The sequence below is a fragment of the Salvelinus alpinus genome, chromosome 8, assembly GCF_045679555.1.
Source record: "Salvelinus alpinus chromosome 8, SLU_Salpinus.1, whole genome shotgun sequence".
Taxonomy (NCBI): Eukaryota; Metazoa; Chordata; class Actinopteri; order Salmoniformes; family Salmonidae; genus Salvelinus; species Salvelinus alpinus.
The window spans coordinates 72,094,268-72,120,327 of record NC_092093.1 but is presented as its reverse complement, the minus strand read 5'-3'; the positions used below and the strand labels follow the sequence as shown (position 1 = coordinate 72,120,327).

The 26,060-nt window shown below is 41.9% G+C and overlaps 1 protein-coding gene across 9 annotated transcripts in view; it reads left to right on the top strand.

The window, feature by feature from the left end:
* ntng1a (netrin g1a) overlaps nt 1–22,560 on the top strand; it is a 154,986-nt gene extending 132,426 nt beyond the window's left edge. For 2 of the 9 annotated variants that reach the window (XM_071414947.1, XM_071414946.1), the window contains exons 6-9: nt 4,293–4,460; nt 8,304–8,438; nt 9,183–9,248; nt 20,530–22,560. In XM_071414947.1, coding sequence (XP_071271048.1) covers nt 4,293–4,460; nt 8,304–8,438; nt 9,183–9,248; nt 20,530–20,783 — 623 coding nt within the window. In that variant the 3' untranslated portion in view covers nt 20,784–22,560. Of the gene's footprint in view, nt 1–721; nt 767–2,362; nt 2,420–4,292; nt 4,461–8,303; nt 8,439–9,182; nt 9,249–20,529 lie in introns of all 9 variants that reach the window. The other 7 variants (XM_071414949.1, XM_071414950.1, XM_071414951.1 and 4 more) reach the window with 7 other exon arrangements.
* The last annotated feature ends 3,500 nt before the right edge of the window (nt 22,561–26,060 follow it).

Genomic DNA, 26,060 nt, shown 5'->3' with positions numbered 1-26,060 from the left:
GGTTGCTCAAACTCCTGATGTTAAAGTTTAAACACTGAGATAAACACTCAAGCTGAGGCACTATTTAATAGTACCACAAAATACAATAAAAAAGCTTATTCAGATCCAGAAGGGTTCCCTTCTGGCCCTCCAAACAATCATCAAAGAACCCTTTCTTCCAAAAACAGGTATTCAGATTTAAAAAAAGGTTCTAGGTAGAACTCTTTGCCTTACAAAGAACCCATGTCTTCAAAAAAAAGTGTTCTTCCGATGAAAACGGTTCCTGGTAGAACCCTATCCCTCATCAAAGAACCTTTTGGAACCCTCTTTTCTAAGAGTGTACATAGTTAAGTCAGCCACCATGTTTGCATAAGTTATGATCCCACTACATATCAGAGAGAATCTCAAGTTGTTGTTGTTGTTTCTTTTTCTTTATGTTATGTTTATTCATCATTGCCATCAATGCACACACTCAAGTGAGCCATGAAACTACACAATTACATACAATGTCCCTGGGACAACATCTGGTGTTGGGATGCAACTACTGCTTGTCCCCGTATAGGCTTGACGGTCATTCTGTTGTTATGAGATGTTCTGAGTAAAGCCATGCCGGAGATGTATGTCTAGTTGTCTACATATGTCCCACCAGTCAACTCTTAGCAGAACCTCTACTGTTAGTGCATCTGATGTCCACTATAGCCAGTGCACCTAATCATTTATGGTTTCTCCCAATTGCATGCAGTTCGGCAGAATGTCTCATCCCTAGGTGTTGCTAACCGAAACCAAGGTAGGCTATACCTCCATATAAGATTAAACATATCTCTTTACAGATCTACCTCATATATACAGTAGTTAAACAGTGATTGTACTAGCTGTGACGGTTGAAACCAGATCCACCAGGAGGGAGCTTTTTCTGTTAATCTGTGTCAAAACCCTTAGTGATTTAGATTTTGTTTGATTCCTGGCGTAGTCGGCAGACACTTGCATTAGCTGCAACATGCTGTTACAATATCCGCCTCTCCTCCCCTCCTCTTCTTGAGCCCCAAGATGCGGAATCTCTCCACTGGAGCAGGATGACGATAGGCATTCTGTCTTTCTCTCTCTCTCACTCTCTAACTCTCTCTCTTCCATTCCATTTCAATATCCTTAGATTATCCCCTTCGTTTTAATTAGGCGTGGCGCTTCTAGGGATTCTAGAATCCTATCTGAGCTCGGCGGGAAAAAATAGGGCGATTTCACAGAGAGGTTTATGTAGATTGATTTCAGGCAATCTCAAGTTGATCCATTGTGCTGATGTGCTGTGGCTGTGGCGACCGTTTTGCAAACAAACTGCCCATGTATTTCCATACAGAGCACTAGCCAAGCGGATGTAAAGATGTAGAGCCCTCAAACTCAACTCTGGACCTCGAAGCCAGTTTCACTGCATTTTTTTTATCGTTCCCCTCTAATCAGGGACTGATTTAGACCTGGGACACCAGGTGTATGCAATTAATTATCAGGTAGACCAGAAAACCAGCAGGCTCCAGACCTCGTAGGGTAAGAGTTGAGTATCCCTGATATAGAAGGTATAGTGTTTATGTCATAGGTTTATGTCAGGCGAGAACATGGGAGAGCATGTGAGAGGGGCTCAGTCAGGGTTGACCATTACTTCACCTCCAGTTTGTTTGCTTGTTATCTGATGGGGAAGAGATGCGGGCAGCAGTGGGATTGTGGGATTGTTGTGTGCCGCGCCAGTGAGCCTCGACCGAATGCCTCGATGAACAGACCTATGGGAAATTATCCCACTGGGCTTTCCTAGAGGATGTGTGGTGTTGGTCCGTCAGGAGAATGTAATACCAGTACAGAACACTGCTGTTCATCTACATTGTGACGACGATAGCATGGTGTTGTTGGACTCTCTCACACGGTTTGGATACTAATGACAGTATATGACTTATAACTTATTTTACCTCTTGTCTCTTCCAAATGGTAAACTTGAGTAGATTCCATGCAACATGATTCAACAGACTGCATCTGTAAGTGTCAGGGCAACCACACTTAACGCCACAGCACTAGAACGTTATTCTAGAACTTCTTCTTCTTACAGTGCAATGATAGTGAAGACATTGTGTCGGTATTAATTCCTCTAATATTTGCTGTCTCAGAATATAACACTAAATATATAGGATCACCTATCTCATTGTTCATTTAATAATTCATGCCAGACTTCACTGGATGTTCATTTCAAACTTTTTAGTACTATAGTGAAAAAGTAGGAATGTGTATGATTCTCCTTTCTTTAACCCTTCTGAACATTCTATTATTTCATGTTTAACAAAATATATCATGCTTCTGTTTATTTATTTGTTTGTTTTTCTTCTTTTTTAAAAAATGTGTCTCGTAGCTCCTCAAGTTGCTTTGTCAACTGTCCCTTCAGTTCAAGTTGCAAACAGCAAGCGAGGTAGGAGATTCTCAGATTCATACAGTGCCCCTCTGTGTCAGCAGTTGTCAAAAGCCGTGTCCCCACTGTATGAATCTAGAATGACCTGTGTATGTGCTACTTTAGCCACCTAACCCAACCCTAGCCCTGTAGTACCATGTAGTACTAATCCACAACTATCCCCATGAACTATGACCAATGTGCACTCTGTATCCATAAAGGGTGGAGTTTGCTTTGCTGTATGGATATGTGGTACACGTACAGTTTATCTTTCTGTAAAGGTTGCGTGATCCTGTGTCTCTCTACATCCAGTGTAATCATTAGAAGTGCTGTTGAATACAATTCTTCAAAGTACAAAATAATAAGGATGCAACATATCATTGTAATGCCTCACATAAATATTCTAGAGTATGTTTCAGAGACCTTACTTTCGACATGATGAACCCTATTTTTCAATCAGGGAGAGTATTGGTCTTCTAAGAGTAGGTGTCGGAGTAGATAACATAAACGTTATGAGAACTTCCAATTAACTGTGCAACTTGTTAGCAAATAGACCAGAACATGATTATTTTTCTTCAATAGAGTTGAATAGGCTAGCTAGGCCGCTGTCTTTCATTTCCAAGGCTCTATGCCTTTCGTGGTGACCGACGGAAAGACCTGACCTCAATCCAGAACTTAATAACCACAATCCCTCCCCAAAGCCCCTGTAGCTCAGAGAGGACTGTCTGTCCAACTGCCTGTAGCTCAGAGAGGGCTGTGGGTCCAGCTGCCTGTCTGCAAAGGCTTAAGAAACCCATCTGACCCAGCGTGAAAGTTGGTGTCAGCAGTCGCTCCACAAGACAGATTGAACCCAGCTCCAAGGCTGATCTGGGCCGGCCAGGTGTCACACAAGGCTCCACTGGGACGTGACCGTCTTTGATTGGCATGCCCGCCTGACGTCGTGTGACTAAGCAGTAGGCACAGGGCGTAGCCTGACTCTCAATCTGGGAGCTAATAGTACAAAATACTACACAACACACTACACGTCACACAACAACATGCTCCCCTTGTCACATCTCTGCATACATTCACCTGCTTCTCATGCAAAGTGCTTTTTTGTTGCAAGGTATTTGTTGGCTGGGAGGGGTGTCAGGTGGCGGAGTGGTTGCTGGGACATGTAGCAACTATTCCTCTTCCATCTGGTTCTCTATAGAAAGGGCAGTTGTGTATTTCCATTCATGTTTTTCTTTAAAAGTCATAGTTGCATGCTCTGTGGTTTAGGATTACAGTTCTGTGTGAACGTAATAACAATGGCCTGTGGATTGCACTACTGCTACAAAGGTTCCTGCACCTCTCCTCCTCCTAATCTCAAATTAAACACACAGTAGGATAAATGAAGCCTGAACTAATCGAGATGTACATTTCAAGCAGTGTGGAGTTACACACCTATGCCTTGCCCAGGTTGAAAATGACATTCCAACTCAACTCATCTCGTTTGACCTGTCTTGTACTGTGTGGCCTAGTTCCCATGAAACCCAGTTTTTGTCCCATTCCAGAATCAGAATCATCCTCGTCCTTTCCATTGTGGTGTGCTTGAAGCGAACGTCTCTTACTCTCTCCCTCTAACAACATGCTTTCTCATAGCCCCAGGGTGAACTGATGTCTAACACCACTGGCTGCATCCGTCCATGCCAGACTTGTCATACTGTAGCCCTTTCCACCTCCTCCTAACCTAACATTGTCTCAATCTCAACCCCCATCTCTCCATCCTAACCTCGCATGTGATGGTGCCTCCTCGCACTACCTTGCTACTAGTACCACCGCCGCCCGCCGTAGCACATGCCCCGCGCAACACAACCCAACCCCCACATCAACATGGCCCCTTGGTCTCTCTCCACCCTTCCTTCTTTGCAAGACTGCGAATGCTTTGGACACTCCAACCGCTGCAGCTACATCGAGCTGCTAAACTCTGTCATTTGCGTGAGCTGTAAACACAACACTAGGGGCCAGCACTGCCAGGATTGCAAGCAGGGCTACTTCCGAAATGCTTCTGCGGAGCTGGAAGATGAGAATGTGTGCATAGGTCAGTTCCCTCACCACTGTCTGTCATCATCAGCACTGCTTATACCAGCTGACCCCCATTTACACCACATATGACCTTCACCTCATCCTTCACCTTTCACATTTCACCTTAGTGCGTCAAACCTCCAAACGTCTCTTTTCCTGTTGCTGTCTGGGTCCTGTCGTTCCTCACTTGCTTCTGTCCATATGACTCGCTTCCTTCTCCACAGGGCTTATGTATTAAACTAACTGTTAGTCATCACAATCACAAGGTTTTACATTAAAGAGTATTACTCCTAAATGTGTACTGCTATGGACATACTGTACTTTTTCTAAACTGATATACATTTTACCAGATTAGATTTTGACACTCGGGATGGTTTTGATGCTGTCTATGTCATGAGAGGTTTTTTATTTCCGTTCTTTTAAAATAAACGATTATTCCAAATGCTGGTTATGTACACTACATGACCAAAAGTATGTGGACACCTGCTTATCAAACATCTCATTCCAAATTCATGGGCATTTATAGCAGCCTCCACTCTTCTGGGAAGGCTTTCCACTAGATGTTGGAACATTGCTGCGGGGACTTGCTTCCATTAAGCCACAAGAACATTAGTGAGGTCAGGCACTGATGTTGGGTGATTAGGCCTGGCTCGCAGTTGGCGTTCCTATTCATCCCAAAGGTGTTCGATGGGGTTGAGGTCAGGACTGTGCAGGCAAGTCAAGTTCTTCCACACCGATCTCGACAAACCATTTCTGTATGCACCTCACGTTGTGCACAGGGGCATTGTCATGCTGAAACAGGAAAGCGCCTTCCCCAAACTGTTGCCACAAAGTTGGAAGCACAGAATCGTCTAGAATGTCATGTATGCTGTAGCATTACGATTTCCCTTCACTGGAACTAAGGGGCCATGCCCAAACCATGAAACACAGCCCCAGACCATTATTCCTCCTCTGCCAAACATTACAGTCGGCACTATGCATTGGGACAGGTAGCGTTCTTCTGGCATCCACTAAATCCATATTAGTCCGTTGTACTGCCTACCACGTTTCAGGAGAAGACCCAGATGCAGACAGTGTCGAAGTAGCAAAAGTGTATTCCTAGAACAGGGGGCAGGAAAAATGACAGGTCAAGGGCAGGCAGAGGTCAATAACCCAGATCAGAATCCAAAAGGTACAGAATGTCAGGCAGTCTCGGGTTCAGGGCAGGCAGAGGTCAACAATCCAGGGTGGTGTGACAATGGTACAGAACAGCAGGCAGGCTCAGGCTCAGGGTCAGGGCAGGCAGAATGGTCAAAACCGGGAAAACTAGAAAAAGACAGGAGCAAGGGGGAAAACGCTGGTAGGCTTGACAAACAAAACAAATTGGCAACAGACAAACAGACAATAAATACACTGGGGATAATGGGGAAGATGGGTGACACCTGGAAGGGGGTGGAGACAAGCACAAAGACAGGTGAAACAGATCAGGGTGTGACACTGCCAGATGGTGAAGCGTGATTCATCATTCCAGAGAACGGTGTTTCCACTGTACCAGAATCCAATGGCAGTGAGTTTACACCACTCCAGCCAACGCTTGGCTTTGCGCATGGTGATCTTAGGCTTGTGTGCGGGTGCTCAGCCATGGAAACCCATTTCATGAAGCTCCCGACGAACAGTTCTTGGGCTGATGTTGCTTCCAGAGGCAGTTTGGAACTTGGTAGTGAGTGTTGCAACCGAGGACAGACAATTTTTTACGCACTTCAGCAATCGGAGGTCCCGTTCTGTGAGCTTGTGAGGCCTACCACTTCGCGGCTAAGCCAATGTTGCTCCTAGACATTTCCACTTCACAATAACAGCACTTACAGTTGACCGGGGCAACTCTAGCTGGGCAGAAATTTGACGAACTGACTTATTGGAAAGGTAGCATCCTATGACGTTGCCATGTTGAAAATCACTGACCTCTTCAGTAAGGCCATTCTACAGCCAATGTTTGTCTATGGAGATTGCATGGCTGTGTGCTCGATTTTATTCACTTGTCAGCAACAGGTCTGGCTGAAGTAGCCACATCCACTAATTTGAAGGAGTGTCCACATACTTTTGTATATATAGTGTATGTTTCAAAAATAACCAGAAACAGATAGGAATCTGTTCTCAACATGTTTAACTTCATGCACATTCTATAAGTAGGTCCCTGTGTTTTGCGCAGTCATGTGACAGTATCCTGTATTTTAAGCCTTATCCAGAAATAAGAATTCCACAAAAATGAAATCAGTTGTCTGAGGATGGTGCTTAATTAACCATCTGAAGGGAAAAGAAAAGGCGGCAGTTGAATGTAAAGCTTTAAATTAAAGGTTAGAATCCAGGCATGTCACATGATTGTGCAAAACCCCGGATCCTATAAAAAGTATATGAACGTATATATAGATAGTATATATAGACAGGTTTTACCATACGTTCCACTATGCCTTTCCATCTGTGTAGTGTGTAGTGACTCTGCACCTTACACATGCACATAGCACCCAATAAACATCTGTTGTCCCTCGCCCTCTGACGTTCTGATCTGGCTCTGGAAAACTGAAAATATTATATCCACCCCATATCCAGGTGTCTCTTCCAGCCTGAAGGAGAGTCTAATGAACTCGCACACTCCACGCGTAAACCCAGAGGTGTCGGAGCACGACAGATAAGCATGACGGCAATGGCAACTACTGCATATGTCACTGTGGAAGTGCTAGGCCCAACCCTGCCCAGGAATAGCAATGCAATTCCATCAGTACCCTTTATAGGGTGCGTCTCAAATGGCACCCTATTCCTATATAGTGCACTACTTTTAATGTCATCCCTATGGGGAATATAGTGCCATTTCGGCCGCACCCAGAGTCAGTGCGGTCTTGCCCTGTGTATAACCCTTTACCCTTACCCTTCATAGCACGTCAATAGACGTGTTCTCACAGTCAAAGCAGTACTCGTATATATCTTACAAATGCTGCAGAGCTATAAGGTTACCATACAGATGGGAAAGAGGAGAGCCTTGTACGGCTTCTATGTTCACAAGCAGGATTTGGAAAGAGCTTTAACTGTTGATAATGGTAAAGATATGGCAATTTTTGGTGTGTTTAATGATGGTTGTTTAGTTCACACATTATTCTACCCAGACAATATCCACTTATAGTATTAGTCAAATAAGCAGTTTACAATAAACTTATTTGCCCTGTAGTTAATCAGTTTCCCATGAAATCTAAGTTTGGACCAAATTACTAATTGGAATTTTTTAGTTTTGGAATGAATTGAAATGTCTGGAGACAACATATATTACAGTACAACAATGCACATTTCAATGTTACCGTTCCACTTTCGTCACATTTCAAACATTCGCTGAATCATACTGGACAAGTCCAAGCTATGTACATCCTGTCTTGTACATTTCTCATGTAATTCCTATGACATCTCTTTGTATGTCTCCACTGTCTCTGTCGTCATGTTTCCCTCTAACTTTCATGTCAGAAAATGTGTAATCTTAATGTCATGTCATTTTTCAAATATGGCTACCATATTTAGGTAAATAAGGTTTTGCTTATTGCACTATATGTAAATGTGACTTGTTAAAATGCATAAAATGTTCTAGAAAATATTGAGTCACCTCAAATGATCCATACAGTGCTTAATGTCTCATTTCCTTCAATCACTCTTTATCTTCATTTCACCTCATTACTTTTGAAATGGTAGCATTTCTTCTGTAAGTGATAGCTAAGTAATATGTTGCTTAGAAATGTTTCTCAATGAGCCTGCCTATGGCGGTAAAAGTTTGTAGCTGCTGTAAGAAGCCAAAGCACCACCTTGTTTTCCAGCATGTGTGTGTTTGTGTGTCTTGTTTCTACAGACTGTAGTTGTAATCCCTATGGCTCAGACAGTGTTCGCTGTAATGGCACAGGATTTTGTAAATGTAAGGAGGGAACTACAGGGGCTAAGTGTCGAGATTGTCTGCCGGGATATTTGTGGGACAATGGCTGCAAATGTAAGTAGAACCACGCCCCTACTCTTGTAACTCTGCTCGGACCCCGACCTGTACCTCTCGCTATCTCTCTACTGTATCTCCACCTCTATCTATTCTATCTCTCCTTCTATCTCTCCCTCTTTTTCTCCCTCTTACCATCTTATCTTATTCTCTACTTTCTACTTTTTCGCTGCCACTGCTTGGTTATGCAGGCATGTGCAGCTTTGAATGTCCCCACTCTTGCGGGGAGTAGGCCTATAGATTTAACCCTGACTAACGTTGACTAACCAGAAATTAGCCATTTTTCAATGATTTAAGACTCAAGGTTGTGAGGCTATAAATGCAGCGATTTAGACTCAAACCATTTTCTCTCAGCTTCTACTGGTAGATGTCGCTGAGTCCGTCAGGGAAGCAACCACACTTTGCATTTGGATGCTTCGTATTTAGTCATTCAGTGGCGTCAAAGAGCTGAAACGTACAACAGCTGAGCTAATATTGACTGGCTGGGGAGCTGTTTGAGCAGCCCTTTCCCTCTCTCCACCATAACTGTCTGTTTAATGCTCATGTCCAGATGATGATGGCCAATGCCAGAGGTGAGCTTTTGCACTGTTCAAAATGCTGTTTATCGCTCAAATTCCAGTATGTTGTCCCAATAGTTTCTATTTAGAGGCAAAAGTAGAGAAGGCATTGAACAGGTCAGTCTACTGTACTATTCTACTAATATAGAGTACCTGATACAATCGATGTGGGATTGCTGATCCACAGGCGTCATCAGCCAGGGCAACCTCTCACTGGTCGGTTCAACTCCTGACCTGGAACGTCCTGAAGATGGTGAGTTGACAGTAATTGGCCAGATCATTGCTCGCCTGTGGATGGCTTCCAGCTTGGTGCAGATCTTTTTCACCATAACCAACAGAATACCTGTTCAACAGCGCTTGCTAGGCGCTGAACCGCATATCTTCTGTCCTTTGTTGCCCAGAGCAAAAATCAGTCTTCATGTTGATTGGGCAGGGAAACCACAGCAGCTAACTTCATCTGGGGCAGACACTTTTTGAGTGTTTTATTTAACACTATTTGAATTGAATTAACACAGGCACTTTTGCTATGTACAACTGGGATACATGTATTATTCCATTGTTAAACGGATCCGAATTGTTATCCACTTATTGAATATCAAATGTGAGGTTGAATCCATGTGTAAATGGATGAACGGAGATGGATAAGTAGAAGATGCACTCTAAGGTCAGAGTAGATTAGACTGATGTATTCTGTGTACACATGGATGCACATGGAGACAGACTGTTAATGAATACAGTTTATCAGAGTGACTGGCAGCATTCACACCATCACAACTCCACGTTCACACATGCATGACGGGAGGTTTGAGCGCGGGTCGGCACGGAATGGAGAAGAGGAATAAACAGAGCGAGAGGAGGAGAGGGGGAGATATAGACAAGCAACTTTGGTAGAGTACATGTATTACTTGCATTACATTGCTGCATTACATTGCTGAGATTGTCTTAGTGAGAATGCTCTTTGTCCCTACTCAGTAAAGTACGCTAGCTAGACACACATCACTGGTTTAGGCCAACGCACAATAATTATACACAGCTAGTGTGAAGTAATATCTCAGATAACTGTCTTTGACGTTGTACATGAGCAGTCATGCATGGCAATGAACAAACAGCGGAGAGATGTATAATTGTTATATCAAAATCAAATACATTTTTATTTCTCACATGCGCCGAATACAACAGGTGTAGACGTTACCGTGAAATGCTTACTTACAAGCCCTTAACCAACAACGCAGTTCAAGAAATAGAGTTAAGAAAATATTTACTAAATAAACTAAAGTAAAATATAAAATAAAAAGTAACGCAATAAAATAACAATAACGAGGCTATGTACTGGGGATACCGGTACAGAGTCAATGTGCGGGGGTACAGTTAGTCGAGGTAATTTGTACATGTACAGTACCAGCCAAAAGTTTGGACACACCTACTCATTCCAGGGTTTTTCTTTATTTGTACTTTTTCTTTATTTTCTACATTGTAGAATAATAGTGAAGACATCAAAACTATGAAATATCACATATGGAATCCTGTAGTAACCAAAAAAGTGTTAAACAAATCAAAATACATTTTATATTTGAGATTCTTCAAAGTAGCCACCCTTTGTATTGATGACAGTTTGCACACTCTTGGCATTCTCTCAACCAGCTTCATGAGGTAGTCACCTGTAATGCATTTCAATTAACAGGTGATGAAACTGGCTATCATGAAGACCGCCACAGGAAAGGAAGACCCGGAGTTACCTCTGCTGCAGAGGATAAATTAATTTGAGTTAACTGCACCTCAGATTGCGACCCAAATAAATGCTTCACAGAGTTCAAGTAACAGACACATCTCAACATCAACTGTTCAGAGGAAACTGCGTGAATCAGGCCGTCATGGTCGAATTGCTGCAAAGAAACCACTACTAAAGGACACCAATAAGAAGAAGAGACTTGCTTGGGCCAAGAAACACGAGCAATGGACATTAAACCAGTGGAAATCTGTCCATTGGTCTGACGAGTCCAAATTTGAGATTTTTGGTTCCAACCGCATGTCTTTGTGAGACGCTTTGCTAGTGACGCTATCGTGATTTATTTAGAATTCAAGGCGCATTTAACCAGCATGACTACCACAGCGTTCTGCAGCGAAACGCCATCCCATCTGGTTTGTGCTTAGTGGGACTATTGTTTGTTTTTCAACAGGACAATGACCCGAAACACACGTCCAGGTGATGGAGTGCTGCATCTGATGACCTTCACAATCACCCAATTGAGATGTTTTGGGATGAGTGAGAGTGAAGGAAAATCAGCCAACAAGTGCTCAGCATATGTGGGAACTCCTTCAAGACTGTTGGAAAAGCATGCCTCATGAAGCTGGAGAGAATGCCAAGAGTGTGCAAAGCTGTTATCAAGGCAAAGGGTGGCTACTTTGAAGAATCTAATATCTAAAATATATTATAATTTGTTTAACACTTTTTTGGTTGCAACATGATTCCATATGTGTTATTTCATTATTTTGATGTCTTCACTATTATTCTACAAAGTAGAACATAGTAAAAAATGAGTTGGTGTGTCCAAACTTTTGACTGGTACTGTAAATAGGGGTAAAGTGACTATGCAGTAGGGGTACACTTTGTTGAGTATGTTTAACATAGCTATACAATTTAAATGCTGTAAAAGCTTGATGTAGATCTACATTATCTAACTACATTACCCATTATACTGTAGTCTTACCTACATTACCCAATGTAGGTCTATACCTGTCTCTCCTCCGATATCACTCAATTGTACATGAATAGGACAGTCTCAATCTGTATGCAGACTGGAGCATGCAATTAAAACTCTAATCTCTGGCCAAATAGAGCCCGTTCCCACAGAGGCACACCTAGCTCATTGGTTTCCTTCTCTAAATATTAACCCTCATATCAAAAGTAAACCCTATAAATCTCTGTTTATTCTCTGTGCAGGGTCTGTTTACTCTCAAGGAATGGTAAACGTGAGAGATTGGGAGGAACAGTGTGTGTTGATTGCATCCACCCCATCCCAATTTTTGTTTACCTCTTCCTCCTCGACTGTCTCTTCAGTTTTAGTTTACATCTTCCTCCTCGACTGTCTCTTCAGTTTTAGTTTACATCTTCCTCCTCGACTGTCACTTCAGTTTTAGTTTACCTCTTCCTCCTCGACTGTCTCTTCAGTTTTAGTTGACCTGTTCCTCCTCGACTGTCTCTTCAGTTATAGTTTACCTCTTCCTCCTCGACTGTCTCTTCAGTTATAGTTGACCTCTTCCTCCTCAACTGTCTTTTCAGTTATAGTTTACATCTTCCTCCTCGACTGTCTCTTCAGTTTTAGTTTACATCTTCCTCCTCGACTGTCTCTTCAGTTATAGTTTACCTCTTCCTCCTCGACTGTCTCTTCAGTTATAGTTGACCTCTTCCTCCTCGACTGTCTCTTCAGTTTTAGTTTACATCTTCCTCCTCGACTGTCTCTTCAGTTTTAGTTTACCTCTTCCTCCTCGACTGTCTCTTCAGTTATAGTTGACCTCTTCCTCCTCGACTGTCTCTTCAGTTTTAGTTTACATCTTCCTCCTCGACTGTCTCTTCAGTTTTAGTTTACCTGTTTCTCCTCGACTGTCTCTTCAGTCTTAGTTTACATCTTCCTCCTCGACTGTCTCTTCAGTTTTAGTTGACCTGTTTCTCCTCGACTGTCTCTTCAGTTTTAGTTGACCTGTTTCTCCTCGACTGTCTCTTCAGTTTTAGTTTACATCTTCCTCCTCGACTGTCTCTTCAGTTTTAGTTTACCTCTTCCTCCTCGACTGTCTCTTCAGTTTTAGTTTACATCTTCCTCCTTGACTGTCTCTTCAGTTTTAGTTTACATCTTCCTCCTCGACTGTCTCTTCAGTTTTAGTTTACCTGTTTCTCCTCGACTGTCTCTTCAGTCTTAGTTTACCTCTTCCTCCTCGACTGTCTCTTCAGTTTTAGTTTACATCTTCCTCCTCGACTGTCTCTTCAGTTTTAGTTTACCTCTTCCTCCTCGACTGTCTCTTCAGTTATAGTTGACCTCTTCCTCCTCGACTGTCTCTTCAGTTATAGTTTACATCTTCCTCCTCGACTGTCTCTTCAGTTTTAGTTTACATCTTCCTCCTCGACTGTCTCTTCAGTTTTAGTTTACATCTTCCTCCTCGACTGTCTCTTCAGTTTTAGTTGACCTGTTTCTCCTCGACTGTCTCTTCAGTTTTAGTTGACCTGTTTCTCCTCGACTGTCTCTTCAGTTTTAGTTTACATCTTCCTCCTCGACTGTCTCTTCAGTTTTAGTTTACCTGTTTCTCCTCGACTGTCTCTTCAGTCTTAGTTTACCTCTTCCTCCTCGACTGTCTCTTCAGTTTTAGTTTACATCTTCCTCCTCGACTGTCTCTTCAGTTTTAGTTTACATCTTCCTCCTCGACTGTCTCTTCAGTTTTAGTTTACATCTTCCTCCTCGACTGTCTCTTCAGTTTTAGTTGACCTGTTTCTCCTCGACTGTCTCTTCAGTTTTAGTTTACATCTTGCTCCTCGACTGTCTCTTCAGTTTTAGTTTACATCTTGCTCCTCGACTGTCTCTTCAGTTATAGTTTACCTCTTCCTCCTCGACTGTCTCTTCAGTTTTAGTTTACATCTTCCTCCTCGACTGTCTCTTCAGTTTTAGTTGACCTGTTTCTCCTCGACTGTCTCTTCAGTTTTAGTTTACATCTTCCTCCTCGACTGTCTCTTCAGTTTTAGTTTACATCTTCCTCCTCGACTGTCTCTTCAGTTTTAGATTACATCTTCCTCCTCGACTGTCTCTTCAGTTTTAGTTGACCTGTTCCTCCTCGACTGTCTCTTCAGTTATAGTTTACCTCTTCCTCCTCGACTGTCTCTTCAGTTATAGTTGACCTCTTCCTCCTCGACTGTCTTTTCAGTTATAGTTTACATCTTCCTCCTCGACTGTCTCTTCAGTTTTAGTTTACATCTTCCTCCTCGACTGTCTCTTCAGTTATAGTTTACCTCTTCCTCCTCGACTGTCTCTTCAGTTATAGTTGACCTCTTCCTCCTCGACTGTCTCTTCAGTTTTAGTTTACATCTTCCTCCTCGACTGTCTCTTCAGTTTTAGTTTACCTCTTCCTCCTCGACTGTCTCTTCAGTTATAGTTGACCTCTTCCTCCTCGACTGTCTCTTCAGTTATAGTTTACATCTTCTTTCTCGACTGTCTCTTCGGTTTTAGTTTACATCTTCCTCCTCGACTGTCTCTTCAGTTTTAGTTTACATCTTCCTCCTCGACTGTCTCTTCAGTTTTAGTTGACCTGTTTCTCCTCGACTGTCTCTTCAGTTTTAGTTTACATCTTCCTCCTCGACTGTCTCTTCAGTTTTAGTTTACCTCTTCCTCCTCGACTGTCTCTTCAGTTTTAGTTTACATCTTCCTCCTTGACTGTCTCTTCAGTTTTAGTTTACATCTTCCTCCTCGACTGTCTCTTCAGTTTTAGTTTACCTGTTTCTCCTCGACTGTCTCTTCAGTTTTAGTTTACCTCTTCCTCCTCGACTGTCTCTTCAGTTTTAGTTTACATCTTCCTCCTCGACTGTCTCTTCAGTTTTAGTTTACCTCTTCCTCCTCGACTGTCTCTTCAGTTATAGTTGACCTCTTCCTCCTCGACTGTCTCTTCAGTTATAGTTTACATCTTCCTCCTCGACTGTCTCTTCAGTTTTAGTTTACATCTTCCTCCTCGACTGTCTCTTCAGTTTTAGTTTACATCTTCCTCCTCGACTGTCTCTTCAGTTTTAGTTGACCTGTTTCTCCTCGACTGTCTCTTCAGTTTTAGTTGACCTGTTTCTCCTCGACTGTCTCTTCAGTTTTAGTTTACATCTTCCTCCTCGACTGTCTCTTCAGTTTTAGTTTACCTGTTTCTCCTCGACTGTCTCTTCAGTCTTAGTTTACCTCTTCCTCCTCGACTGTCTCTTCAGTTTTAGTTTACATCTTCCTCCTCGACTGTCTCTTCAGTTTTAGTTTACATCTTCCTCCTCGACTGTCTCTTCAGTTTTAGTTTACATCTTCCTCCTCGACTGTCTCTTCAGTTTTAGTTGACCTGTTTCTCCTCGACTGTCTCTTCAGTTTTAGTTTACATCTTGCTCCTCGACTGTCTCTTCAGTTATAGTTTACCTCTTCCTCCTCGACTGTCTCTTCAGTTTTAGTTTACATCTTCCTCCTCGACTGTCTCTCCAGTTTTAGTTGACCTGTTTCTCCTCGACTGTCTCTTCAGTTTTAGTTTATATCTTCCTCCTCGACTGTCTCTTCAGTTTTAGTTGACCTGTTTCTCCTCGACTGTCTCTTCAGTTTTAGTTTACATCTTCCTCCTCGACTGTCTCTTCAGTTTTAGTTGACCTGTTTCTCCTCGACTGTCTCTTCAGTTTTAGTTTACATCTTCCTCCTCGACTGTCTCTTCAGTTATAGTTTACCTGTTCCTCCTCGACTGTCTCTTCAGTTTAGAACCCATTATTTAGTGTGGCATTGACTATTTTCAGATGCTAATTTCAACTCCGCCTTGTCCTTGACCACAGTTTGCTTGAATTATTTTGTCATACTAATCCTCAGGCTGAAAAAGACCCCTAGATGAATATAGATCTCAGTGGAGGCTCCTCAGAGGAGGAAGGGGAGGACCATCCTCTTCATAGAATTTCATAAAAAGAAAAATTGTGAAACATAAAAAACCCGAACAGCTAGTTTCCGTCCTCCTCTGGGTACATTGATTTATATACTAAACCTGGGAGGCTCATGGTTCTCAACCACTTCCATAGACATAGACAGTAATTATGACAACTTCCAGAGGACGTTCTCAAACCTATCAGAGGTCTTGCAGCATGAACTGACATGTTGTCCACCCAATTCAAGGATCATGAATTAATCTAGTACTGTAAGCATAAGCTACAGCTAGCTAGCACTGCAGTGCATATAATGTGGTGAGTAGTTGACTTAAAGAAAGATAAATACAATAGTTGAACAATTTTGAACAAATTGATTTCTTGAAGAAGAAGCAAAAGAGAGAGAGAGCTAGCTATATTTCGTTGTATATATTTTTTCCCTTTCACTAAGCTAGCGAATGCAGCTAGCTAGTTTAGCCTACTCAAACACCCGGTTCAAACAGAGAAGTATGCTATGTTAGCTAGCTGGCTATGGCTATCCAATATTGGAACTCTTCCAAGTCAAGGTAAGCTTTTGGTTTTATTAATTTATTGCCACCGGGGCCCTCGGTGTAACTGCTAAACTGCTTTCTGACTGTACACTGTACTGCATGATTGTAGCAGGTTTACCAACGCGTTAGTTCTAGTAGCTATATTGACTATGACGTTAGCTAATAATGGTGACAATGATGTAGGCTGTGTGTAGCGGTGAGCGGTTATGATATGAAGGTTTGGCTTGGAAAGGTTTTTTCGTCTGATCATAGACAGCTGATGTGTTGTGCACTGAAGTCCAAAAGTGAAGGGAAAGGGTTAGAGGAGGAGAGCACGAAGATGCGAGAAGGAATTATTGCTACAACAATCAAAGTGATCATGCTGCTTGTATGTTGCTGCTATGAAAGTGAACTGTGTTTGCGTGTGATCAGGGGTGTATTCATTCCGCCTATTCTGTTGAAAAACTTTCTTAAATAGGGATAAACATGCCTGAATTTGTATAGGGAAAATTTGAGTATCATGTAGTAGCCAATTTATTTTATTATTTTTATCCTTATTTTACCAAGGAAGTTGACTGAGAACACATTCTCATTTACAGCAACGACCTGGGGAATAGTTACAGGGGAGAGAAAGGGGGGTGAATGAATCAATTGGAAGCTGGGGATGATTAGGTGGCCATGATGATATGAGGGCCAGATTGGGAATTTAGCCAGAATACCGGGTTTAACACCCCTACTCTTACTATAAGTGACATGGGATCTTTAGTGACCACAGAGAATCAGGTCATCCGTTTAACGTCCCATCCGAAAGATGGCACCCTACACAGGGCAATGTCCCCAATTAATCTTTTTTAGACTAGAGGAAAGAGTGCCTCCTACTGGCTCTCCAACACCACTTCAAGCAGCATCTGGTCTCCGATCCAGGGACCGACCAGGATCAACCCTGCTTCCCTTCAGAGGCAAGCCAGCAGTGGGATGCAGGGTGGTATCCTGCTGGCTAAAACGTCCTAATGTTACATTAAGCTGGATGAATGGAATATGAATGACCGAAATAGAAATAAGGCCATGCTCATTAAAAAAATAATCGTCCTCCCTCATTTTGTATAGCCACTGATAGAGTTATTGGAACAATTGTATCCTTACCTAGCATAGCTCAGCTCCAACCCCTAAGCCTGTGCTGTGAGCAGTGGGCCAATGTGAAGGTAACAGAGACACAAAGAGATGTGTGTCCAAGGTGGACCAGGAGCTCTCCCAGGGGTAATAAATCACAGGTAGGAAGGCAACATCTCCTGGGCTCAGCACCCTGGTAGGGACAGGGAGACAGAGGAGGGAGAGGCATAGGAGAGAGACAGACAGAGAGAGAGGGAAAATAGAGAGAGAAAGAGATATATATATAGAGAGAGAGAGAGGGAGGGAGAGAAAGACGATAAGTGAGAGAGAGAAAGAGATATATATATATATATATATATATAGGGAGAGAGAGAGAGAGAGACGATAAGAGAAAGAGATATATAGAGAGAGACGATAAGAGAGAGAGAGAAAGAGATATATATATATATAGAGAGAGAGAGAGAGAAGAGAGTAGCCTTCCCCAGGAAGACGGGGATAGAGAAACTAAAAAAAGTAACTTCCTGCAGCTAGAATGAATTATTTTCAGGTCAGGCCTCTCAACACAGAAAGCAGAATCTATCCCACCTCTTTTAGTCTGACTAATGTAGTCTTTAGAACTCTGTCCAAGTTTACCATCACTTCATTTAACTGTCACCATTACTGCTCTCCTCACCCTCTTCTACCAACTCTCTGGTAACACTTTGGTATTGATCTGTCAGTGTTAAGTGGTTCAGTGGTTAATGGCTGCTCTTTTCCTTCCACTGCATTTCTGGCCATTAATTCAAACCCTGTTGTATTATTAGAGTATCAGTAAGAAGCATTATCTATGTGGTAGGAATAACATATTTCTAGGACCTACAAGTCTCATCAGAATGCATTGCCTGTATATAGAGAATTAATATGCACACACCTTCCTTTGTCAGGGCAAAACCAATAAGGCCCCTCTTGCAAAATAATCATATTTTTGCAAAGGGCAATTGGAGATAAAAATGTATGGACAAAACGAAAGGTTGATGTTTAATTAATAGAGTCTTGTCCATGTCAGGATTACTTCAGGGACCCTAGGGGTAAAACATGTCTTTTTAATTAATTCACTTGATTACTCTCAATGAGATCTTGAGGGGAACGCACACCCCATTACCAAGTTGGTCTGCCTGCCTGCCCGTTTCCCTGATAGTATTTGCTGAACCAGACAGTGCAGAGGATAAAACAAAAGACTCCTGACTCATAAATGAATCAGTGATGTCATTGTCATGTGTCAAATTGTCTGTTAATATCAAGCTGTCCATATGATGATTGCCTTGGTAACGTTGCATTAATGGTCTTGACGCCACAGGTGTTTTCTCTCTCATTCTTTTTTTTACGTCCATGATAGTAAACAGTTGCTTGATAGTTTACAGGGAAAAGATGAATTAGCATTGTAAAGGAAAAAACTGTATTGGGCATGCTTGATGATGAACACAAACCCATGATTGGAGTCTGGGACTTGTAGTCTTTTGACAGTGTACCGGTCCATTAAACCCTGTTAGGTTGAACAGACTATTTCTAAATAAAATATAGGCTTTAAAGATGTTTTAAAAGAACAGAAGTTTGTACCTGCAGCTGTGGAAATGAAAAAGAAGTGTGAGAAAGGATCAGTGTCAGTTATTCTTGTAATATTTGCTTTTCAAAATATTTCAGGGAGGGGGAACATTCAACTGTCACATTGTTTTCTCCTTTCATGAAAGGGCAAAATGAGCTCCATCTCTCTCTTGTTGTGCTGCATTGAGGTGGTCTGGCCCTAGCCTGCTTGTTTTTCACTGTTTATTTGTCTCTCTCCATCGGTTGGTTTGTTAGTTCTGTGCTGGGCTGGGCTGGGTTGGGTTTGTTGGTTTGTTTGCCTGCAGCTTGCTTGACAGCTAAGCTCCAATGGGAATAGACTGGCCTCGGTGTCCCCGGCTCTAAATATACCCATTCCCACCTAACTCTCAACTCTACTCATATAAAGTCAGTTCAGTGTTTTGGAAATGCCCACGGGCTGTGGAGAAACTTTGTGCTACGATTCATCACGTGGTATAGACCCTTCAGTGGGATCCTAGTATATCACTGCAAAATGAGGCATGACAAATGGTCCCTCACCATTTTGGTAATTCATGTAATGGGAATGATAAAAGGAACACATTCAGATTGGAGAGGAACGTTTGAGAAAGACACAATGATCAAGTGCGTTATGCAAAAAATATATGAATTGTCTTTAGAAGTGGGCTTATAACCCAGAATTGTAATAAATTATTTATATTTTGCATAGTGCGTGCAAATGTTACAAATACTTTTAGTTTATTTTAGTTTCTCTATCTATTACAGAATGCAGTTACCTGTTTTGAAATTGGAAGAAGAAAATGATTCATGCAAGAATTTCATAGATAGTGCTGAAAGACCAGCCCTTCATTTTGACCAACACAACAACAAAAGTTACCTTCACTACAACAGGAGTTGACATGAACTGTAGAACTTATTTGACAAAATCATGTTGGAAATGAAACTGTTACTTACTGCAATGCAACTAGCTGGCAGTGTGACAACTGTGCCACAACAGCATGGTCAGAATAAATGTCTGATCAAAAACGTTTGGTAATAAAGGATTATAGTCTTCTTCTACCATTCTTATCCTGTCGTCAATGGGAATCGGATGGTTTGAAATTTATGTTATGTTCTTTTTTCTTTTTTGACAAAAATTACACATCAGTGAGATTTTGTTTTTGCTAACCAGTATAAATTACTGACATTCATTAATGTTCTTTTTTATTACTGCACTGGTTATGCTGCATGTGATGCGTTACTATCATAGTCATGATTGATCTGCAAATTAGCTAAAATGCTTAATACAACTTAATGCTAAGTAAACTTGCTAGCTACTTCAGTGGATGTTGAACACATTTTTACCGGCAAATGAACACATTTCTAGCGGCAAATGTGTTAAATTATAGCCATGGTATGAAAGGGATAATCAACTTGGGGCTCTATGCGTTCTCTGGAAAATAACAAAACTCTGTGAAAGGTCAGTTCCACTCCGCTAGCGCTTCATGGAACACACCTTCCACGTGGTTCATTATTTTTCATAGAACACATAGCCCCTCGTTGATTCTCCCTTTCTTATTGCGCTCACTAGAGTGGAGATCAGCTCAGATAACAGTACGATTTGTAAATCAACATAACAGTCGAGGTAGTGAGCAGTGCACAGTACTCTACTCCAGGTGTGTGTATGTGTCTCACATATCTCTCCATCTCTCTCTCAGCCCGAGTGTGTGACAACGAGCTCCTGCGCTGCCAGAACGGCGGTGTGTGTCTGAACAACCTGCGGTGCCAGTGTACCGCAGCATTCACGGGCCTGCTGTGTGAGAAGCCCCGCTGTGAGTCGGAGCTGGGGGGCTGTGGTGGGCCCGACTCGGGCCAAGCCGCCCTCTCGTCTACACCACTCTCCACCTTACTGCTGCTCCTGCTGGGCTCGACACTGCTCAGAGAGGCCTCCTACAGGCCCACCCTGCTCTGAGAACCAGAGGCCTACACTGTCTACACTGAACTGTTGGAGCGAACTACCCAATTACCAACTTCTCTACAACAACAACCAGAACTACAACGACCATGAGCTTAGTCTACTATACTGTACTGTACTATAATGTACTATACTGTACTGTACTAGCTGTCCACCAGACACAGCAAGGACACACGCTGTCTATAAGGGAATGTGCCAGAATGAAAGCAAAACTTTAATTTGAGTAAAAAAATAAAAGTATATATAGAAATGAGAGTTTAAAAAAATGAAATCAATAAAGAAAAATAAATACCAGATATTTAAAAAGAGTTTAACTTGAGCATTTGCTTCATAAAAAGTCCAACAAGTCAAACAACAGACACCAGTGACCTAAGCCATACCAGAGACTTTTCCCCCTAACTGTCAAAAGGAGGGACTGGAGATGACAGACACTTTGTTCACTTCCTCTCTTATCGCCACGGCAATGGCAGCTGCGACCAATAAGCGACAGCAAGCTCTAGCTAGCAAGGCCAGCAGCTGCTAGCTGCCCCTGTCTTAGGGTGCTTTGGGGTTTGGTGCTGGCTGGACTGAACTGCTTCTGGGCTGAACTGACTGACTGACTGACTGACGAAGAACTACATAGAACTGTCCCTACCGCTGCTGAAGGGTGGACAGACAGGCTGTTTGAAAAATAAAACCTATATAGAGAAATTGAGGCAGAGGGAAAATAAAAAAGGAAATGTAAGCATTCTTTGCTGTCAGTGCATTGTGGATATAAGGATATCCATCCGGACTGCCAAATTTGACCTGCATCAAAAATCTTGCCCACGTCTCTCTCTCGGTCTGTCTGTCTCTCTCTCTCTCTCTATCTCTTGCTTTCTCTCTCTCTTTTTCTCATCTCTCTGTCTCCCTCTTTCTTTCTCTCTGTCTCGCTCTCTTTCTGTTGGGCTCCTGAGTGTCGCAGCGGTCTTAAGCACTGCATCTTAGCGCTAGAGGCGTCACTACAGACACCAGGCTGTATCACAACCGGCCGTGATTGGGAGTCCCAAAGGGCGGCGCACAATTGGCCCAGCGTCATCCGGGTTTGGCCGGTGTAGGCCGTCATTGTAAATAAGAATTTGTTCTTAACTGACTTGCCTAGTTAAATAAAGGTTAAATAAATACAATTGTCTCTCTCTCTTTTTCCTTTTCTGTTCGCTCTCTGTCTCTCTCTGTCTCTCTCTGTCTCTCTCTGTCTCTCTGTCTCTCTCTGTCTCTCTCTCTCTCTCTCTCTCTCTCTCTCTCTCTCTCTCTCTCTCTCTCTCTCTCTCTCTCTCTCTCTCTCTCTCTCTCTCTCTCTCTCTCTCTGTCTCCCACTCCATTCTTCTCTATATCTCTCTCCCTATATTCCTCACCTGTCCCCTCCCCTCAGTCCCACCCAGCCCCTCTGTCCACTGACCTGTGCTTTTGTGAACGTTACTCTGTAACCCTTGTCGGTTGAAAGATTTTTTTGTCCGGTGTTAGTGACGCACATGTGTAATAGCCCCATATCCTCCCTCTCCAAAAGATAGCCAGACTACCTGTGTACTTATTTGACCTGTAGACATCTGCATTACCTGAGACCTTGGTCAAAGAGCTTAGTGTTCACTTGAGCTGACAAAGTGCTTAGAGAATCATCAGTGTATTTACAATTTATTTTCTTGACAGAGCAAAAAATAAATGTAATAATTATTTTGTACTATTTGCCGAACAGTGTTAAAATGCAACTTGTTACTGTATCTACTCCAGATGAAAATTAAAAAGCAGAAGAAATGTTTTGGACTTGTTCAGCTTTTGTTTTTGTTATTTATTTTCTTTCACTGGTTTATTTTTCTCTTTTGGTTGCGCAGTTTGAGTTTCCTCAGTATTGGCAACGTGCTGGCATCAAAGAATATCAGTTAACATCTACAGTATACTATAGTGTAATAAGATCCCACAAAAGGACATTCTAAATGTTTTCTTGTTGCTTTAACACTGGACAAATTTAAGTGAATAAAAGTTTAAGAAATAAGTTGAGACAACTGTGTTGATCATTGCTTGTTCCTCAGTTGAAAATTCAACAGTGAATAAGCTGCAATAATTTAAAAAAATTTGTCTGTACTTTAAGGACACAAACAGTAGTAAATCGTTTTTCCAAACACAAAGATAAACTGATGCGAAGACCTTTAAATACCTTGGGAAAGGCTAATAATGGAGAATGCTATAAGCCCCACTGAAATTTGAATGCTATTTATCTTGAATTCAATCCGGTAAAGATTTGTTTCAGTGAAATGCATTGTGGGGGAGGGAGGGTGAATTAAATATTAACAGCTATCGACGACTACCTGAGAGCCTGTGTTCAAAGTTTATAAAGTGGGTCTTGTCAGATACTAGACAGTTCATCCATAACCTGGAAAATCCAAACCTCACCTCCTGCTGAGGATCTCTTTCTTTCTTAGTTTCTCTAAAAGTTTGGGTTACTTGAAGTTTTAACTTTAGCATTGTTTGTTTAGTTGGAGGGCTTATCTGATGTCCTATGATGTGTTCTCCCTGTTGTTCCATCAGTGTGTATGCTGTGAGGATAATGTACCTGGTCTATGACAATGGCACAATGGCAATGTACATAAAGAAACAGGTTGTTTTTCTGTTTCGAGTTTTGTCATCTTCATGAATGAGTATTGCTCTCTAAGTGTCAGAATCTCTAGTGGCACTTCATCCAAAAAGTGTTGGAAGAGATTACAATAACATATATTCAGCTCTCCCTGGATTCTTGTTATTGAAACCCCCCAGAAAATAGCTGCTTATATACTGTGTGTTTATTGGGGCAATAACTACTGTATTTATGCCATCTTCGCATTTTACAGCTTGGCCGACCATAACTGCCACTTTGCAGCCTACTCACTGATGAAGACATACTATTCGAACAGCCATGTGTTTTCAATGGTGTGCTATATCTTTATAAAACACAAAGTCAGTTGCCTAGGCAGGTCTTTAAATCGCAGTTGGCAAAGGCCTTTTTTAATCATTATGTTTCCCAGGAGCGACTATCGGTTGAAAAGAAGTACAATACTGTAGTTTGGCCGAGTTACAGCAAGCTCAATGATTCATTTTAATTTCTGTGAAGGTCCCTGTTGCAATCCTGACGGAGCCACCAAATCATATTCAAATCCCAGGATTAGGTTGAATACCAAACCTGCTGGCCCTCTCAACCCTCTCACAAGTAACATATGGTGGCAGAGATTACACACTTTCCTCCGATGGAATAATCACCTCTATCAGCTTTACTCTTATTATCTTTGAAAGAGTAGTTGCCTGGCATTGGACTTTGTTGATGAGGAAATATAAGAGTGACAGGCCCCAAAAATAGATTCAATATCTTTTTATGTATCATTATAACAATAATGTAAGAAGCTCCAGGGTGTTACTTCCTTGCCCTCTCCAACATTTACACCCCAGAAACGTGTTGATGAAACCAGTATAGTCGTGGTTTTGTCAAGGTCCCCTACAGTGGGACTAATTTTAACTATACATTCAGGTGTCAGCGTGCATTCTGTGTGGATAATTAAAATAGACTATAGTCGTTCAGGGAGAAGACTTCATCCTAGATAGGTCACCTTCAACAGCTGTTCTGCTATCTATCTGCTCACTGACCTAAACACACAGAATCACTAAACACAACCCAGCTCTGTTAGCAAACACTGCTAATGGCTAGCTAGCGACTGTACCACTGGTTCACTTCGCTCTAAACTTTGTTAAGAGTAGTTTTAATGTGTAGAGAAGGGTTCCCCAACTGGTGGTTCGCGGGCCAAAGATGGCCAGCGGGTGTTTTTTTTTGCCCCCCAAGTATTGTTATTGTTATATTATTTTCATTTTCATTATTGGACAAAAGACTGTAACAACACCAGGAAATCGTCTCCAAGTGATTTTAATTTTTGAAATATGTTCCCAAGTATTCCCACGCATGATAGAGAGAAACGTCATGTTTTAGTCAAACATTATATCTGTTTGGGCTTCTTGCGGTCAATTTGCAGTCTACAAATTATTTATAATTATGTTCCGGCCCCCCGACCAGCCACTCAAGAAAAAAATCGTCCCACGGCTGAATCTAGCTGATGATTCCTGGTGTAGAGTCTCACAGAATGTATTGCGAGAAGAGTTTTTTTGTTGTTGACCATATTCTTATCTATTATCCTTGTTTACTTGTTATATCGATCCATTTTGTGTTGCTCTGTTGTGTTTACCAACATTCCTTTAATAATGACCATACCAAGGGAAACAGACCAAGGAGGAATAAAGAGAGAACAAAAATACCAGAAAGACAAAAGGACTCAAGAGACGCCATTAGAAAGCTATGGGTTGTAGTGGAAACAAACAGAAGAGAGTCTGTGTACTGTAGGCTACAGTAGCCTAGTGGTTAGAGTTGTACTATCATTTTACAAGGGGCTACTGGACCTGGGTGTAGTCTGCACAACTCAAGCACCAAAGAAAATTCAGACCCTGTGCATAACTGCAGCAACAGAGATATGCACTGTGGGGCTGTATTATTATGCACTGTCAATCAATCAATCAAATGTTATTTGTCACATGCTTCGTAAACAACAGGTGTGGACTATCAGTGAAATGCTAACTTATGGGTATTTTTCCAACAATGTAGAGTAAAGATAAAGATAAAACACTTTACACTTCACAAATTTGTGAATAACAATAAAGAGCAAAAGTAGCATAGCTAACACTGTGGGGCTGTATGTAGTGCTGTCTGTAGATTATGCACTGTGTGGCCATTTTAATTATGGAATATTTTGACCTATGTTAGCTGTCAGTCAAACAAACAACAAATAAATGAAACTGAAACTCAACTCGACGGTTAAGTTTAGGCATTCATTACGAGTGGGTTAAGTTTAGGCATTCATTATGAGTGGGTTAAGTTTAGGCATTCATTACGAGTGGGTTAAGTTTAGGCATTCATTATGAGTGGGTTAAGGTTTTAGGACTACAGTGGCAGATTTCGGGCACTAGAGTTACTGGTAATTACTGATAAAATGACACTACAACATTATTCAAAATACTGTCCTCTAGCTAAATTGATGAATGCAGACATTGCAAAATAGTACAAAACGTCTGTCGGCTCTTAATTCCGAGTGGTTAAGGTAAGGGTTAAGGTTGGGATAGGCCTGAGCCTGCAGTTAGGTGGGCTGGGTGTAGAATAGCTGGGTTGGGCTGGGTGAATATTGACCTTGGCCCTGGTTACTGTTTCCCTGCATGGCCCTGATGCTTCTCTCTCTGTGTGATAATCAATGC